At 47.0% G+C, this 18,129-nt stretch overlaps 1 protein-coding gene across 2 annotated transcripts in view; it reads left to right on the plus strand.

The window, feature by feature from the left end:
* Nucleotides 1-1,586: 1,586 nt before the first annotated feature.
* The window catches only part of Ephx2 (epoxide hydrolase 2), a 43,304-nt gene continuing 26,761 nt past the window's right edge, over nucleotides 1,587-18,129 (plus strand). The window contains exons 1-7 of one of the 2 annotated variants that reach the window (XM_027926997.2): nucleotides 1,587-1,790; nucleotides 10,115-10,199; nucleotides 12,752-12,911; nucleotides 14,103-14,293; nucleotides 15,402-15,428; nucleotides 15,617-15,739; nucleotides 17,012-17,086. In XM_027926997.2, the coding sequence (XP_027782798.2) occupies nucleotides 1,690-1,790; nucleotides 10,115-10,199; nucleotides 12,752-12,911; nucleotides 14,103-14,293; nucleotides 15,402-15,428; nucleotides 15,617-15,739; nucleotides 17,012-17,086 (762 nt within the window). In that variant the 5' untranslated portion in view covers nucleotides 1,587-1,689. The remainder of the gene's footprint in view (nucleotides 1,791-10,114; nucleotides 10,200-12,751; nucleotides 12,912-14,102; nucleotides 14,294-15,401; nucleotides 15,429-15,616; nucleotides 15,740-17,011; nucleotides 17,087-18,129) is intronic. The other variant, XM_027926998.2, reaches the window with a different exon arrangement.

Raw genomic sequence — 18,129 nt, forward strand, 5'->3', positions numbered from 1 at the left:
CTTAGCAAGGTGTGAGCTCTCCTGGGAGGAGCAGGTGAGGGAGGAGGGAAAGGATCAAGAGTTCTGCTGTAGTCACGGTGCACTGCAGATGCCTATTAGACATTCCGGAGGTGTTAAATAAGAAGTTGGATGTGCAAATCTGGAGCCCAGAGGAAAGTCTTAAGTTTGAGATTTGAATTTAAGAGGTTGCATACTCTACGGGTCAGGCTGCAATTTGCTTTCTCTTTTTAGAAAACTCAAATTGACCTTTGAGATGACCAACTTCTAGAGAAGTTACTGTATTCCCTTCTTTACCTCTCTTTCAGACTTTAAGCCCAGGTTAATTCACATCTTACCTCCCAAACTCCACTGACAGTACTCCGAAACATATCACTCAGCATCATCCACATCCAAAATCAAAGTCTCTTTTTTTCAGTTCTTGTTGCAATAATTGACATTGTTCATAACTTTTTGCCCTTAGATGTGAATCTCAGAAAACCCCAGTAACTGTCCCAGATAAGATTCTAGAAGAGGTTATGAAGCAGGAGAAGGAAACATTCACACAGCTAAGTACCAACCAACCCAAAGTAAGCCCATTTCTCTTGTTAATCTGATTGGTGGTTGCCAGACCCCAAGGCTGCTGTAGAACTCTTGATTTCAGTAAGGCCTCTGACAGTCTCTCACAACAGTCTTGTGACTACATGGTGGAAGGTGTCTTTGATTAATTCAGATGACACATTTGAAAGTGAGGTCTCTATCATGTGTGTCCACAGTCCCTGGAAGTGAGGAGCGAACACCAAGCCCGTTTTTATTTGCAGAGCTGCATTACACAGGAGAGCTCCAACAACCCCGACACAAGGGTGGACGCCCTACCGATGAAGTTTTAGTGTTTCTTGAAACATAAACGAGCCAACAGTGTGGAAATTGGCTTGCCCATTTCTTAGGGAGGATTATTTCAAGCAGAATGTGCAAACGGAAAATAGACCAAATTGCTGTCTTCTATACCTCAAGAGACTGGAGCTGAAGTAGTCCTGGCTGACATGACTAGAGCAATACCTTTTATTCTAGAAACACATGAGAAGAGCCTGCGTCCAGCGGTAGTCAGGATAGTGGGTGTCTGGAAGCATACCTACCAGATCTAGAAAAGACTTCAGCAAAAGTCAGACCTTTACTAGATATGCTAGTCAGGATCCAAATATCGAATGTGAAAGTGTTTGGACACATGTGTGTACACACACACACACACACACACCCCTTTCAATCTCCCCCAAGGGACTGTACCCTCCCCCCATGTCCCCAACTCCTTCTCAGGTGAGTCTCCTCCTAGCACTGCCTGAAAGTGGTAAAAGTCTGGAAAGTTCGCTGTCAACATGCGGAGGGGAGGGGAGGAGAGCTTGCGTTTAGGCGGAATCTCCAGAGGCGGGGATTTCGGGTCAAGGGTCAGGCGCTGGGAAGCAATGGAGACGGAGCCTCAGCAGAGTCCCAGTCAGAAGCAACCTGGGCGGGGCCGGGTCAGGGGGCGGGGCCAGGGGCGTGGTGTGGGCGTGGTAGAGGCGGGACCGGGCGGGACCAGGGGGCGTGGTGGAGGCGGGACCTGGGCGGGGCGGGGCTGGACACTGGGTTGGAGCTGGGAGGTCGGGTCGGGGGTGGCTCCGGTCCCGCGTCCAGGTCTTCGCGCTTTGTGTCTGCGAGGTCGCGGCCCAGGCCGCCATGGCGCTGCGTGCGGTCGTGTTCGACCTTGATGGAGTGTTGGCGCTGCCCTCGGCCATCAGCACCCTCGGCCGCGCGGAGGAGGCCCTGGCGCTGCCCAGGTAAGGGGACCCTGCGCCGCTGCCCTCCCTAGGTCGGGAGCAGGACCCCCTGCCGAGGAGTGCTTTTTTTTTTTTTTTTTTTTTTAAATGGATTTGCAGCCCTGGTTTCTGATTGCTTTAGGGCGAGGGCCCTTGAAAGGTTAAAATAATTACCTGGCTCTAAAATTCTAGGGTGTTAAAGAGGACCTATTGTCGTTCTAAATCCTAAGTAATTAAGCCTTGCTAAAAACTCCAGAATTACCCATTATATTAAAAGCTTCCGAAAGGAAGAGGAATAACTCACTGAGCTAAATTCTATCTGTTGGAATGGTTCATTAAAATATAAGAGAAGAAAGTTCTATCCTAAGGCATGTGTGACAAGTGTACTTCCAGCGAACTACAGAAATAGCCCGTGGCCTACTCACTGGAAACTGGGAAACCAGGAAGAATCCACCAATGAATGTGAGCTCAGGGTGTGTTTCACGGACAGCAGAAAATATCTTCTTATAATATGTGAAAATCCAAACCCACCAGATTGTAAAACTATTTATGTAACATGGTTTCGACTGTGGGGAGAAAGCTGCGTGTAGAAAATGTCTAGAAGAAATATACCAAAATATCCTTGGCATTATTAATCTCCAGGTGGTATCATGAATGATTTTGTTTTATTTTTTAAACTTTTTGTATTTTCCAACACTTAGATTTACAAATGTGTTACTCCTACTATCAGTGGGGAGAGAAGCGTATTTATTTTTAAAAGTTAAAAAGAAAGAAAGTTAAGTAGGTCACCCTGGAAGAACTAAGAAAGAAAAAGAAGAGCAAATTGTATATCACTGGCCCGAGGCAGGAGCAGAGGGAAAGAGTGAAAGCTTTGCATTCTGGAGTTCCTTCCCATCTAAGGATTCTAGAATTGTTATGCTAATAAGGCCAACTGGGCTCTTTAACCTTTACCCTTAATAAACCATAAAAGGCTAGTGTCTGCAAGCAAGCCAGGCCAAAAGACAGCCCCAAATCTAGAGCAACCTCACTTTTACAGATGTGGAAACAGGCTTGGTAAGGGGATTAATTTGCTTCAGATTGCACAATGGTTAATCATAGGCAGGTCTGGGGCCAGTTTTTCTGCCCCCCCTCCCCCTCAATCTGGGATTCTTTCCTCTGGTTCATTATGATTTTGTACCTCTCTTGGCTGCTGTCATTCTGGGAAAGATCAATCGGTCCAGGGTGAGTAAACGTTAATAGCTAAAAATAAAAATAAGCTGGCTACAGAGTCTACATCAGAATAATCATACCCAAAGAATTAGGGTTGGACAGAGAATCATATTTGAAAATGGAAAGCCACCTCTGAGCCATGCTTACCCAGTGCAGATCATTGACTGGAAGGGTAAACTGAGGAAGGGATAATGACCTAATTTCGAAGTCCTTTCTAACAAATAAGAAATCCTTTTTCACTTCATTTTGACACATACATTTGATTTTTTTTTTTTTTTTAGAAATACACAAAGAGAATAAATAAGCTGTGAGGTTTGCTAGCTGTGAGGTCTGCTTGTACCTGTGACCTCATTGACATGGAAGTGAGCATGGCTTCTGAGTATATGAGACACAGGTGTCCAGGTGGGGACTACCTAGAAGAGCACTGGTCACTGGAGGCATACCCAAGTTCATATCTCAATTTTGACACTTCCTGTTGGGTAGCCTTGCTCAGCCTATTATAATTTTAGTCATCTGGCTGATAAAATAAGACAGTACTTTCTCCTATAAATTTTTATGAATTACATTAGATAACCTGTAAGGTTGAAGGGCAGCTATATTTTTGATACATTTGTTTAATTACAAAAATTCCATGCATGTACAAATCAGTGCATTGACTTATGCTGTTTTTTGGTGTTGTGCTGATGCACTCCCTTTGTGACCGTTGTTAGGATTATTCCCAGCTGCCCTAAAGCAGGCAACAGCAAAACTAGCTGAACTCAGGAGATAAGAGTGCATGACCTTGAGATTTATGAACCAACCATGAAGGTATTAATTCGGAAGGTGAACGAGAAGGGCCTCCCTTGCACTGGTATGATAACTCAAGAGTTCTAGAGGAAGACAGTGCAGGAAGACGTGCAAAGTTCTAAGTGGTTCAAAGCAGGGAGGAGGAGGTCTGATCACTGGAATCAGGAGAGGCTTAAGTGTAGGAGGAAGATTGACAGGAGGTTGTCAGGGAATGTGAGGGGGCCCCTCCCAGATGAGGGGAACAGAAGGTACACAGGCCAGGAGGCGGAAAGCCTGGAATGTGAGTGGGACACTGCATGCTGCAACCTAACTGGACAGAAGGGCCTGGAGAGGTGGCCGGGCCCTCACGGGGTGCAGCCTGGAAGTCAGCGGATGAGCATGCCTCTACTTCATGGCCAGTGGGGAGTCCTGGAAGGTTTCTGAGATGGGATGAAGCGGAAATAAAGTAATTGGAGCTCTAATTCACAGCAAACAATTGTCAGGGTGCTAGATCAGGTAAATTGATAGGGGCAAAAGACTGAGGGTTTGGGAGCTTGGAGATGGACCAGTAATAGAATAATAGGACAGCCCTGTAATGTTGGAAATGGAGAGAACAAGAGCTTCAACTAGGAATCTGTGGGGTCATTGCCATGGAGGATGAAGGGCCCAGCTGAGGACAAGAGGGAGCCTTGAGCCTGGTGCTGAGGCTTAAGGTAAGGAGCCCACAAGTCTTGGACACCCATAAATAACTGCGGAAGGCAGGGTCTTGGTCTCAGGCTGCCATGAACTTTGGAAGTCAGAGGTTGTGGGAGGACTGGGTGCTAGATCTTCTAGCATCATGCAGCAGACAGAGTGAGAAAAAGAAGCTCTCCCTTTGTGGCCATCTGGACCAGTGTCCTTGAGAGTTAGGGTGCTGGAAATGATGTTTTCTTTTTTTTTTTTAATATTTATTTTTTTAGTTCTTGACGAACACAAGATCATTATTTTATTTTTATGTGGTGCTGAGGATCGAACCCAGCGCCCCGTGCATGCCAGGTGAGCGCACTACCGCTTGAACCACATCTCTAGCCCCTGGAAATGATGTTTTCTTTTGCAGCCAAAACTGACTGAAGTGTTCTGAAGGAGCCAGTGTGGTCTCCCAAGGTTCATATGACCTGTAGGCAGTTTTGTTTCTGTAGTGTTGGGGGTGGTGGTCCTGGGATTGAATCCTGTAGCAGGGCGCATCATCACTAAGCAATTTAGAGATTTTGAGACAGGGTCTTGCTAACTTGCCCCAGCTAGCCTCCAACTTGTCATCCTCCTGCCTCAGCCTCCCAAATCCCTGGGATCACAAGCATTCGGCACCATGCCGAAGTTCTATGTGCGTAATTGAATAATTGCTCAGATGGCATCATCGTGGAGGGTCTGCCCAGCACCACTAGACTAAAAAGTGGAGACGGTTAAGTTGTCAAATATCTTTTAAAATTCATGCTACAGAATTCAGTAAATGTTCTTTTTTTAAAAAATATATTTTTAGTTGTAGATAGATACACAGTATCTTTATTTATTTGTATGTGGTGCTGAGGATTGAACCCAGTGCCTCATACATGCAAGGCAAGTGCTTTACCACTGAGCTACAGCCCCTGCCCTCAATAGATGTTCTTTGAGTGAGCTAGATAGGAGATCTTATTCTTAATACTGTTGTAGCACATTTGAAATAAATCACCAGGTCAGTCTTGAAGCAGCACATGGGACTTTATTCGCCTGTGGGTTGGAAGGGCAGCAAGCAAGTCATCTCTGCAACCTTCAGCCCCTTGCAGAAGGTAGGGTGCACTCTTAGAGCCTCCAAACCACCAACTACCAGTAAGTCAAAACCATAGCAACGTAGGGAATGGGTCAGAATAACCCTGGTCAGGGTACAGTATACTGTGCAAGAAAAAATGGTAACTAAATGGAGAACATCTTACAAATGTGTTTCTTAATAATACATTGTATAAAAATAGAGGAAACATTTTTCAGCTGCCATGCATTGTCAAACAGGGCATGCTTACCAGAAGGTGGCAGAGGCGGGGTTTTCTCATGGAAGAAACATTCCTTACATGAAATGGAGTCTCAGGGTAAAAAGGAGTTTGTCTGGACAAGGCACATCTAGTTTGACCCATAACAATACAGTTAGGCAAAACTCGAAAGAGGGTCTGACAGTAGGACTTGGGTGTATCTTGTGCGCGGTTTCCGTGATATTTCCTGAATGCCTCCAGGATCTGCAGGTCAGCGCCCAGGCTTTCCGCTGCTCTTCACACCTCCAAGATTTCATGTGCTCCTGAAGCATCTTCCCTTTTTTAACTAAAAAAAAAAAGAATTTTGATTTCATAAATAATTTGTAAATAAAGTCTTATTATGAAAAGGATTCAAAGGGACACAGCAGACTGCCCTGAGGCACCTGTGCTGGGGAAGTCCCAAACCAGCCTACCTGGAGTGACCACGTGCTGCCTGCAGCAGTGCCTGCCACATAGAAGGCGCTCCATAAGTATCTGTTGCAGGAACAAATGAGGCGGTCGAGGGAGAGACTGCCTCGGCCTCTGCAAACACAGCCCTCGTTCGTCTACCCTGAAGCCCCCCAGGCCCACTTTCTACATGTGGTGTTTGCCAACGCTGAGTCTGAGCTTCCTCTGGGGTTTAGTGGAGAAGAAAAATGAATTTGTCCCGTGTTTGGACTCTGCTTTTTTTTTTTTTTTTTTTTTTCAAATCAGTACGTTCCCATTTACCTTCTGCCTCCAAGATTTTTTTTTTAGTCTGATAATTTATATTTCTTGGGTTTTTTAGTACTATTGAAGTTTTGAGAAACCTTTTAATGTTATCTTTTGTAAAATCTTGTAACAGGGACATAGAGTCCACTTTTGCTAAAGCACTGACTCTTCACATGGGCCCACAGATGCCTGATGGGTAACTAACAGATAAAAATTTGGCATCTCGGGTTTCATATTGTATATTTCCTTTTCCCCTTAAACTTTGGGTCAAGTTCCTGCTAAGCTCTGCACATAGATAAGTTAATCGCTTAAGGAGTGTCTATTTAAAAACTGGCAGTACAGGTGGATTGTTTCTAGATTTACCTAACCTCTCTTGTTCCCTCCAAGGCTGAGGGCACCAAGATAGGAGTAACTAAGGTATTTTCAAGATTTTCCGGAACATTATAATTAACAGATAGTCAGCTGCCAGCTTTTACAATGTCCTGTGTCAGATCCCCTATGAAAGAAAAGTGGCAGGACTAATCACACACATACACCTGGGATAAAGATCGGGTTTATTGTCAGGAGCCTGCTCTGCGCAGAGAGAGGGACAGAGCAGCAACTCCCTGTTGAATGTTACCTTTTATAGGCTAGAATCATGGCCGCGCATTAGGGGTGCAGTTAGTCTTGACCAACATAGTAAGCATCTCCTGATCTTGTGGAAGGCAAGTTTGTTTCTTGGGAACAGAGACAGGCAGTTTTCCTCTCTCAGAGGGGAAACAGGGAAACTGACATGTCCCTTTATCTCCTTAAGGAGAGAACAGGGAAACCAGTGTGTCCCCATTTCAGGAGCCTGTAGGTTGTCCCCTATCTCTCAGTAAGAGAACAGGGAAAGACTAGCACACCTCCAGGCCAGTAGATTCTATCTCGGGCTACTTTCTCTTTCTTGGGAATAAGAACAGTATTCATAGAGAGGGTTGGGGCAAAAAGAACAAGGCTGCAGTTATGTTAACACCCTAGAAGTCTCCAGTCATTGCCCTAAACCTGCCAGGAACAGGGAGCCTTGCAGGCAGGTCACCCCTTGATGGCACTGCCTCCCCCCCAAGTGGGACTAGTGACTTTGCTATGCAGTCTTCTTGCTCCATCCCAATTCTTCCCTACTTAAACTTGAAGCTCATGTCAGCATCCCTGGAAGGCAGGGCTGAGGACACCAGTACCCTTGTCTTCCCAGTGTGGCTATACTGAATATTAAATTCCTTCCCTAGTTCGTCATTACTTTTGCATTTGGTTTCCTTTTGGGGCAAGGGGCCAGATCTGGTGTTTTGGGACTCCCCAAAGTCCGGGCACCCTGGCCTAGGACTCTGGCAACAATCTCAGTGGGATGATTGATCAGAAAGAGAAATAGATATATCCTGAGTTTGCTATCTTGATACAATCTCTACTTTCTTAATTTCGCATATTTCAATGTTAATCAGTACATAAAGCTTGTGCCTCATAGCTTTATTGTGATTGTGCCCATGTCAAAATAAAAAGGTTTTGTAGAGATGCCATTCTCTAAAGTGGTTTTATCAAGTCACACTCCCACCAAGAACGTGAGGGAATTCCAGTGAGTTCTACCACATTTCCATCGCTGCATGGCAATGCCAGTCTGTCTAGTTCAGCCTTGCTCGTGGGCATGTGGTGGCAAGTCTTTGTGGTTTTAGTTTGGGTTTCCCTTGTGAAGAATGATACTGAGCTTCTTTTCATATATTTATGAACCACAATAATTCTCTTGAAGAATACACTTAGGTGATTCGCCCATTTTTTCCCCCCTGAGTTAGTTTGCTCTCGTTGATGTTTGGGAATTTTTCACATATTCCTGAAACTGGGCCTTTGACAGATGTACATACTGCAAAAGCCCCATGTCTCTGTTTTACTCATTCACGGTCTTGATGTCTTTGATGAACAGAAATCCTTCATTTTAATGACATCTAATTTATATATATTTTTTATTACAATGAACACTTTTTGTGTCCTTTTAAGAAATCTTTACTTACCTAAAAGTCATATTCTACCTTCTTCTAAGGCTGGATTGTCTTTGTTCCATATAGGTTTATAAACCATTTCAGATTAATCTTTGTTTATATGGTGTGAGGTGGGAGATTAGATGTCTTCCCTCCATGTGGAGGTCCAGTAGTTCCAACATCATTATTGAAGAAAAATTGTTTACTTTCAATTTTGGTGACTTCTTTGTTGAAAAATGAATTGACCTCATATATGGAGGTCTGGCGTCCCTTCTGTGTTGAGTTAATGAGTAAATCTATCTTTACATGTCACCTCCCTTGTTCTCTTATGAGTGCCCCAAGCAGACAGCCATATTTTTCCATTTTTATATCTCAGCAGTTAGCACAATGCCTTGTATACCGTAGGTGCTTAATAAAAGATCATTGAGTTGAATTGTGCATTGCTTCTTAAACCTGGAGGGCAGCTACTGAAAAGCATGAAGAATGTTCTAGGATAGGAATAGGGTGGTGTTTGTACAACTCCATACATTTATTTAAAATTGTTAAATTATACACTGAAAATGTGAATTTTGGTGATCTGTAATTCCAACTTATTAAAACTTAAAAAAAAAAAAACTGATGGCAAGGGTGTGGCAGAGCCATTGCTGGGTGTGGCAGAGCCATTGCTGATACTGGGCAGTGGAGCAGTGTTAGATAAGTCTTTTTAATAGTTTGTCCAGAGTTTATCATGTTACTTGCACAAGGGTTAGTCTGTTGAAAGGTACTTGGCTATTATCAGAAATGAAACTCCCAGGTTGGAGATATCTGTTCTCTTTCTCTGGGGTGGTAAATGGTTGTGGCTGTCTTACCATTTGCAGCTGATAAGAACTAAGGCATATTCCTTGATTAGGGCTGTTGCACATATAAGACAGACTGGTTGCCTTTAACAGGAGAGCAGCTCTGGAGGTGACTAGCCCATGGTCAAGGTGTCAGCAGGGGTCATTTCTTTGGAGGCCTTTCTCCTTGGCTGAGGATGGCCATCTTCTTCTTGTGTCTCCCCATGATCTTCCTCTGTGCGTATCTGTGTCCAAATTTTCTCTTCCTATAAGAATCCTGGTCATATTGGATTAGGACCCACTCCAATGACCTCTTTTAACTCAGTAATCTTATTAAAGACCCTGTCTCCAAACACAGTCACGGTATGAGGGACCAGGGTTAGGACTTCAACAAGGGAATCTGGGGAGTTATAATTTCAGCTCTCACCAAAAACTTTTTAAAAATGTAGACAATGAGATTAAGACAAAATAGAAATTACATGTACATAATCAAAACCAGAGAAGAACTATTTCTTTCCTTTCAATGAATGTGAACTAATGAAAAAGTCGTCTGGGACACTTCCTTAGGCAAATGAGCTGAGGACAGTAATGACCCCTGGTCCAGTTCTGATTCTCTTTCTTAACTGTAAAGCCATGGCTCCACCAGCTCAATCTCCGTGCAGGGCTTTCCCCCAGGCCGCTGCCCCTTCAGCATATTTACTGTTTGGTTTATGTTGGATGACACCGTGTGGACAGAGGGCCCTGAACTCTAGCCTCCCATCGCTGGCCACTGTGAACGTGAACCTGTCTGTCTCCCACGGGCTGCGAGGCGGAGCATTCCTGACCGTGGTGTTTCTTGTGTCCCCCAGAGGCTTCCTGAATGACCCTTTCCTGAAGGAAGGCCTGGATGGCCCCATTGCTCGCCTCATGAAAGGACAGATCACGTTTTCCCAGGTAAGGGGACACCGCGGGACCCTTGGGTAGGCGCACTATGCTTGTTTCTGCCTTGCACCAGCCACCAAATCCCAAGGGCTGGATCACGTCTTCACCCAGTGTCATAATGTCCTGTCGCCACAAGACCACCCAGAAGGCCAGGAGACGTTGAAGGGGCATTTGGTCTATAATCTCTTTGACTATAGTCAAACCAGAGGGACATCTCCGAGACCTTGAAGAGCTATTCCAGGGAACTCTATAGTCAGAGTAACTATTTTAGGACAGAACCACTGGGACTGTTAATTCAATAACTACTAATAGGTGTACTTTGGAGTCAGAGACCAGAGTTTGAATCACAGGACCCACTTACAGACTGAGTGACCACACAAGTCACTTGATTTCTTAAATTCTCAATCTTGCCAAAAATAGGACAATGATACTACCTATTGTAGTATCATGAAACATGGAAGTGCTTAGCACAGTGCCTGGCCCATAGTAAGTGCTCAAAGAACGGTAGTTATTCTTGTTACTACAACCCCAATTATTTTTTAACAAAGTAATCAGGCTCTAATGCCACTTGAATTCTCAATTACTGCTTCTCTAAGAAGAAACGCTATTGACAATCTGCTTATAAGCACCCAGATTTAAAATTCTGTGTGTACATAATGTCTATGAATTACAGCCAGCCATCACTCACTCAGAGAACTTGGAGCCCTCACGATAGAAAGCAAAAGCCTGCCTTTTTCCGTGAAGGCCAATGTGGTATTATTATGGGGGTACTCTAGGCACCTTAAGCCACCCCCACCACACACTCATGCACACATCATGGCAACTGGTGTGAAAACTGTGATGTTTATATTGGGAAGAAATAATTTATCCAATAAAATAAGCTTCAACAATATTGATGGAAGGGAGGGCAAGAAGGAAGAGTTATGCATTTTCAAGGAACATGGGGCTTCTAGGGTGAATTGTTAGTAACAGCTTTGAAAACCCCACATCCCATTCTAACTCCTTTCATGGCTTCTAGTAGTCAGTACATAACCTCCAGGAAACTCACACAGCTAGAGGGAGAGGTCTGAAAGCTAAATTACACCATGATAAAGACTCCTTAAGCTTGAAAAGTCAGATCTTGGAAGTGCCTGCCGTCTTTTAGCTTCTCACCTATGAGTACTGTGCAAACAGAGAGGCATTGCAGCACACAGCTGCATGCGTGTCACAAACTGAATACACTCGCAGCCTCGGTACCCAACCAAGAAATGAAGCGCAGCTAGCATCATAGCCCCTCACTTGTGCCCCACCCCAACACTGACCCCTCTGAGAGCAGCTCCCACCTGACTTTTCCCCATCACCTGTGCCTGTTTTGCTTGATGTAAATGGAATCACACGAAGGAATTCCTCTATGATTGATTGGCATCTTTTGCTCAACACTGTACATGTGAGATTCAGAGATGTCACTGCATGTAGTTACAGATAGTTCTCTTCTCACTACTATGGGGTATTACTTTGTGTGACCATATCTTGATCTATTTACCCATTCTGCTATTTGTGGATATTTGAGTAGTTTTCAGTTTGGGACTCTAACAAGTAGTGTTGCTATGATAATGTATATGTATGTACCACAAATCATGTTTGAGTGAGTATGTTAGTTTACTAAGGCTGTGTCAGCTGCTGTAACAAACATAACATAGAGCTAGGCACAGGGGTGTACAACTGTGATCCCAGTAACTTAGGAGGTTGAGGCAAGAGGAAACCAGCCTCAACAACTTAGCAAGGCCCTGCTCTCTCCTTATGAGGATCAGAACCCATTCCCATGACCTCCTTACCTGTCCCCTCTCACCTAAGTTACCCCCTTACATGCCCTGTCTCCAAGTACAGTCATACCCTGAGATACAGGAGGTAGGAACTTCAACATGTGAATTATGAGGGGACATAATTCATCCCATAACAGAGGACACTCATGTAGCTTCCAGGCAGGGGCTCACTAGCATCTGAATGCCTGTGGCCTCCAAATTCACATGTTAAATCCTCACATTGGGATGGGAAGTCTTCAGGAAGTGGTTAGGTCATGAGCGTGGAGCCCTCTTGAGTGGGAGTGCTTTTAGACAGGAGACCCCGGTGCTCGCCAGCCCTTCCCCCGTGGGAGGAAGGTGAGAGGGCACCATCTATGGAACAGTGAACGGGCCCTGCTGGCGCCTTGAGCTTGGAATGGTGGGAAATCAACTTCTGTTGTTGCTGAGCCCTCAGCTTCTGATGTGTTGTTATTAGCAGCCCACACAGAGGAGACAGGGCTCCTGGGAATGATGCTGCTGAGGGTGTGTGAATGTGCCCCACACCCATTTCCCGCTCAGAGGGCATCTGGGTAGTTTCCAGTTGGGGACTCTTGGGAAGAGTGCTGTGAGGACTTTTTGCCCGTGTCTCTTGGGGAACAGATGTTGACACTCCCAGTCGGTGTATTCCTAGGAGTGGAATTGCTTGGTCACAGGGACGCCTGTGTTCACGTTTAGTAGGTGCTGCACAGCTTTTGTGAGTGGCTGCACCCACTAATGGTCCCCCTTTTCGATTCACTTTTACAGTGGGTGCCACTTATGGAAGAAAACTGCAGGAAACGCTCAGAAGCTTCTGGAATCCGCCTCCCCGAGAATTTCTCTATAAACGAAATCTTTTGCAAGGCGATATCAGCAAGAAACATCAACCGCCCCATGCTTCAGGCAGCTCTTGATCTCAGAAAGAAGGGTAAGGGTCCTGTACTAGCCATTCTCTGACCTGACCATACCAGAACCATTGGCAGGGTGAGCGCCATGGACGACCAAGTGTGTTTTGAGATCACAGATCTTCTGAGCCTTGACAGAAAACTGTTCTTGAAACATGGCCCACTGCAAGTATTATCAAACATCAACAAATAGCATTATTAGAATACCCGGAAAATGACATGATTTTATCTAATCAAGCCGTTGATACCAGTGACTATCTTGTGAGCCATATTCTCTCCTTCCAGTAGTACTAGTGATGACCCAACCTTTTGTCCCAGATTTAAAAACAAGACCTTTTAAGCAACCATGATTTTCCCAGTCTCTGGGTGTCAGAGTAGCCAAGCCAAGTGACCCAAGTCTAGATTATGTCACATGATCTAAGACACAAGGTCATGCTCTTTCAGTATTTATTTAGTGCCCATGTCTGGCTCCTATTCATAGGCATGTTTGAAATTGTCCCACCCTATTACCAGTGGACTGTAGCAGTTGTGGCTAAGTCATCTGTCTTAGTTCTCCTCGTGCTGCTATAACAGCATACTTGAAAATGGGTAATTTATAAAGAAGATTGATTTCTTACAGTTCTGGAGGCTGGGAGTCCAAGATCAGGGGACTTTGGGGCTTTCATGCCACATCATACCATGGTGGAAGGCAGGGGCAACAGAAGGCCTGCAGGCTGGAGACCAAGATATCTAATTTGCAGCCTTAAGCCATTTTATAATTGGGCACTAATCTATTCATGAGGTCAGGGGCCCCCTGGCCCAGATCACTGCTCGTTAGACTCCTCCACCCAAGGCTTTTGCGTTGGGGGTTAAGTTTCCAGCACAAGCTTTTTGATGAGCACGTTTAAACTGTAGCACCATCCCATGTCCATAATCGCTCCCTCATATTCCATGGAAAGGCCTCACCTTGTGTCACATTTCCGACATCACCTGGTTCTCAGCCTGCCTGGCTGGGCAGACAAAGCCAGGGGACGATGCTACCTCTGTTTCTGTTTCTCTGTTTGGACCTGGGGATGCAGCTCCTGAGAGCCGGGGAGGTGCTTGCAGCCATGCAGAGTTGGCAGTAGCAGAGACGGAGCGCTGGACCCTCCCCAGCCCCACGGCTCTGACCGCTTCTACTTGTCTGAGCTTCAGTTTGCAGTGGCCGCTCTGCTCACAGGTGACTTTGTGCTTAGGGTTTGTGACCTGCATCCTCACCAACAACTGGCTGGATGACAGCGCCACGAGGGACAGCCTGGCCAAGCTCATGTGTGAGCTGAACCCACACTTCGACTTCCTGATAGAGTCCTGTCAGGTTGGGATGGTCAAGCCCGAGCCTCAGATCTACAAGTTCGTACTGGACACTCTGAAGGCCAAGCCCAGCGAGGTATGCAGATGCTTCCTTTCAGGGAAAAAGAATGTACCAGAGATACCGTAACTGGAGGAAAATGGGAAAGGTTACAGGTCGGGCACATTTAGGGCCTGGCAGGGCAGTTCCAGGTCTATTTCTCCCAGTCTGGGACTTCTCCTAAGGGACTGGTACCTGTCCTTCAGTCTAGAGAGTTCTACCAGAGGTGAACACCTGGCCCCTGTGAATCTCTTACAGGACTTGAGTAGAACAGGTATCATCTAAAGCTGTTAGACCAGCTTCCAAGTTTATTTATGAAGAGCCAGAGACCCTGGGAGACTTTCCAAGGCCACGGGGGCTATCAGGGTCACCCCACCTGAGGGTGAGCAGGGAAGGGTCCCCATGCTGCCTCAGTCTCCTTCTAGGTACCTGTGAGCCCCGAAGCCTGTCTTTCATACTGTCCTCCAACGTTTTCTAGCTCATCTCCTCGGGTGATTGCCAAAATTTGATTTAGACCCTCTCTTGCTGACTCCACCTCAGACCCTGGACCCCATCCCTGGGGACCCTTGCCGTGCTCCCAGGACCCTTCCTCCAGCAGCTGCAGTTGGCAGGGAGCAGCTCCAAGGTGCCAGGTGCCCCTGAGTCTACCAGTCCTCCCTTTTATAACCTTTGGGTGGAATGAGCTGCTTAGAATTCTGGGCTATCCTGGTCCAAGATTATAAACAAACACACCCATGCTTTTCCCCCTACAACTTCAAAAGTCTTTTTTCTTTTTAGATTTAAATCTGTGACCCATTCAGAATTGACTCTGGGGTGACATGTGACGGGGGCTCTGCTTTTTCCCCAGTTAACCAAGCAGTCACCAAGGCCCTGCATCAATCCTCCTCGTGAGGGGACAGGACTCCCCCATCAGAAAACAAATTCTCATTGGCATTTGGGTCTATCTTAGATTCTCTGCTATTTCATAGACACTTCTGTTTTCTTTTCTAGAACCAAACTCTTCTGCTCTTGTTTATGACTTGTTTCACTGTCTGCCCTCATTAGAGTTCTTTTGCAGCTGCGCCATGTCCGTTTGGACTTGTCGATTTTCCCAGGTGGGTTGTAGTGTGTTCTTGACACGTGTCTATCCTCCTGAATCTTCTTGCAGCTTCAGAACTGGCTGAAACCCACACAGGTATTCTGTGGGCACAGGACTGTGGCCTTGTGCTCGAGTGTGTGCGGTGTGATGCTGGCGTTTCAGTGGGCACGCTGGGAGGGTTCTCGAGGTCCTTGTGCTGGAGGAGCCCTGCTCGTGTTGTGGCGTCCTGCTTTTGGGTGTACTCCCTCTCACAGGAGTTTTTCTTGGTGCTGTTTTGGGTTCAGGTGGTTTTCCTAGATGACATCGGGACTAATCTGAAGCCGGCCCGTGACTTGGGAATGGTCACCATCCTCGTCCACGACACCAACACTGCCCTGAGAGAACTGGAGAGAGTCACTGGGACGCAGGTAACTTGTCTCTGAGGAGAGCGAGCTTCCTGCTAGTGTCTGGGGTGTACACAGAGAACCCGGCTTCCCCTCCACAGAGGTGTCTGCTGCCCACAGTACAGTGAGCCACGCGGTCCCTGGGGAACATCTCCTCTCTCTGTGGTCAGTGAGCAGGAAGCAGACAAGCCAAAAGCCAGCATTTGAGCCAGGCTCAGTGCCCACTCAGGAACCAGGCAAGACAGGGACATTTGGAGCCTCCAGACCTCGCTGGTCCATGGACGTGCCACTGGGCCTCAGGTGCAGCTGACCAGTTCCATCTGGCTCACACCTTCTTGGCAGTCAGAAGGAAGCTCCTAGGTGACTTCTGTCCTTCACATAGGAGGATGCCACAGACTTAATGTCCCTGACATCTGTCCTTCACATAGGAGGATGCCACAGACTTAATGTCCCTGACATCTGTCTTTCACATAGGAGGATGACTCAGAGTTAAGGTCCCTGGGCTGCCTGGAGATTAGCAGCACCTCAGACCTGGTCACCTTTGTTCTTCTGGGTCCACCCAAGGTCCCTGACCACACCAAGCCCCGAAGGAGCAGACTTACCCCAGCCTCTGGGGCGCAGGCCCTGGCTCCTGTCTGCAGGAGGCGGGGGAGGCCAGGAGACGGGAACCCTGTTGAGCTGGGCATGCTACAGGGCTTCACAGCCATTTCCTCCAAGGGAGGTACCAGTCGGTGAGGGCTGCTGCAACAGAGTTTCACTGACCGGTGGCTTCAGCTCTAGAAGTCTGTCTGTTTCTTGGAGGTTAGAAGCCCAAGGTCAAGGTGTCAGTACGGTTGGTTCCCTGGGGCGGGGGGGGCCTCTCTCCTTGGCTTGAGGCTGGCTTCTTCTCTGCCCAGGTTTTCCTTTGGTATCTGTGCCCTAATCTCCTCTTTTGATAAGGACATCAGTCATATTGATTAGGGCCATCCTAATGACCTCATTTTACCTCAATTACCTCCTTAAAGACCCATTTCCAATGGAGTCATGATCTGAGGCTCTGTGGGGAAGGCTTTAGCATATGAATTTGAGGAGGGACAGAATAGAAAATGGTTTACTGCCCGTCTTTAATAAACAAAGAAAAGTATACGTGTAACTATTCCACAATCTTGCACGAATTTATCTGGGAAATGGAGTCTATCTAGGCCCCAAAGGGAGAGAGACCGGGTGGTCAGGCACCAACAGGACTGGGGAGGAGGTAGGGAGGGCCTCAGGGCAGGAGGCTGTCCCTGTCCCTCACTGTTCCTGTCCTCCTTTCAGCTGCTCCACTCTGTGGCCCCTCTGCCGACCCCCTGCAGCCCAAGTGACGTGAGCCATGGGTACGTGACAGTAAAGGTAAGTCAGCCAGGGCTCTTTGACCAGGCCTGGGTGAGCCTCCTGATGAGTCACCTGTGAAATACCGAGGGTAGTTGAACATCCACCGTTTATGAGGAAGAGGTTTCACCAAGGTCTCATTCCTGAAAAAGCAATGGAAGTCAGAGACCCTGATCGGCATGGCCGATGTGGCCAAACCCCCAGGAATGTGGGGCCTGGCAGCCTGTGTGCGGGAGTCCATGCCCATCCTGCCTGTGCTCTGGGCAGAGCGCTTCTCACTGGACAGGTGAGAGCACTTCCTTTGTGTCAGGCACAGGCTGGTTCCCAGGAGTGCAGTGATGAACAAGGAGCCCACATCGAGGGTGAAGGGAGGGAAGAGGTCATTATAGTGCCCAGTGGTCAGGGCCATGGCAAGGCCAAGACCACGTGCAGAGGGGCTCTGACTCCTGCCCTGCCAGCAGACCTCCCCCAGCTGCTGACCCGAAGCTTCAGATTCACTTTGGGATCTTCCTTCATATGTCTTTGGCTGCTTTAAATGGGAAGAGATCTAAAGCATGGGTCAGCTCAAGAGCAGGGTAAGGCCAGATAGACCAGGCTGAATCTGACTTTGCCATTCACTAAGCTCACAGCCGTGGGCCAGCGGCTGCCCACTCTGAGCCTCAGTATCCACAGCTTCATGAAGGGATGATGACCTTACCTTCCTGTAGGTTTCTGCTGAGGATTAGATGAAACACCAGACCAGATCGCCAGGCACAGGGCTTGACACCTGCGTTCTCCACAGTCAGGAGGTGGAGAGTGAGCTGCGCTGTCCTCAGAGACCATGCAGAGACTTGCTGACCTGGAGGGTGACTCCACATGTGTTGACTGAGCGTTTGCTGTTTGCTGGGTGCAGACAGAAGTACTGTGATGAATGAGGGGTCTTCTGTGACCCCAGAAGTGTTGCAGTCTAATGAAACACATGTTCACAGCCCCAGCAGTTCCATCACAGGATGAAGTGCCTGCTCAACACTTGTGCCCAAATGTGCTCAGAATGGGGCTCTGCGGGTGGAGACCCCAACTGTAAA

This window comes from Marmota flaviventris, chromosome 3, assembly GCF_047511675.1.
Source record: "Marmota flaviventris isolate mMarFla1 chromosome 3, mMarFla1.hap1, whole genome shotgun sequence".
In the NCBI taxonomy this organism is placed as follows: domain Eukaryota; kingdom Metazoa; phylum Chordata; class Mammalia; order Rodentia; family Sciuridae; genus Marmota; species Marmota flaviventris.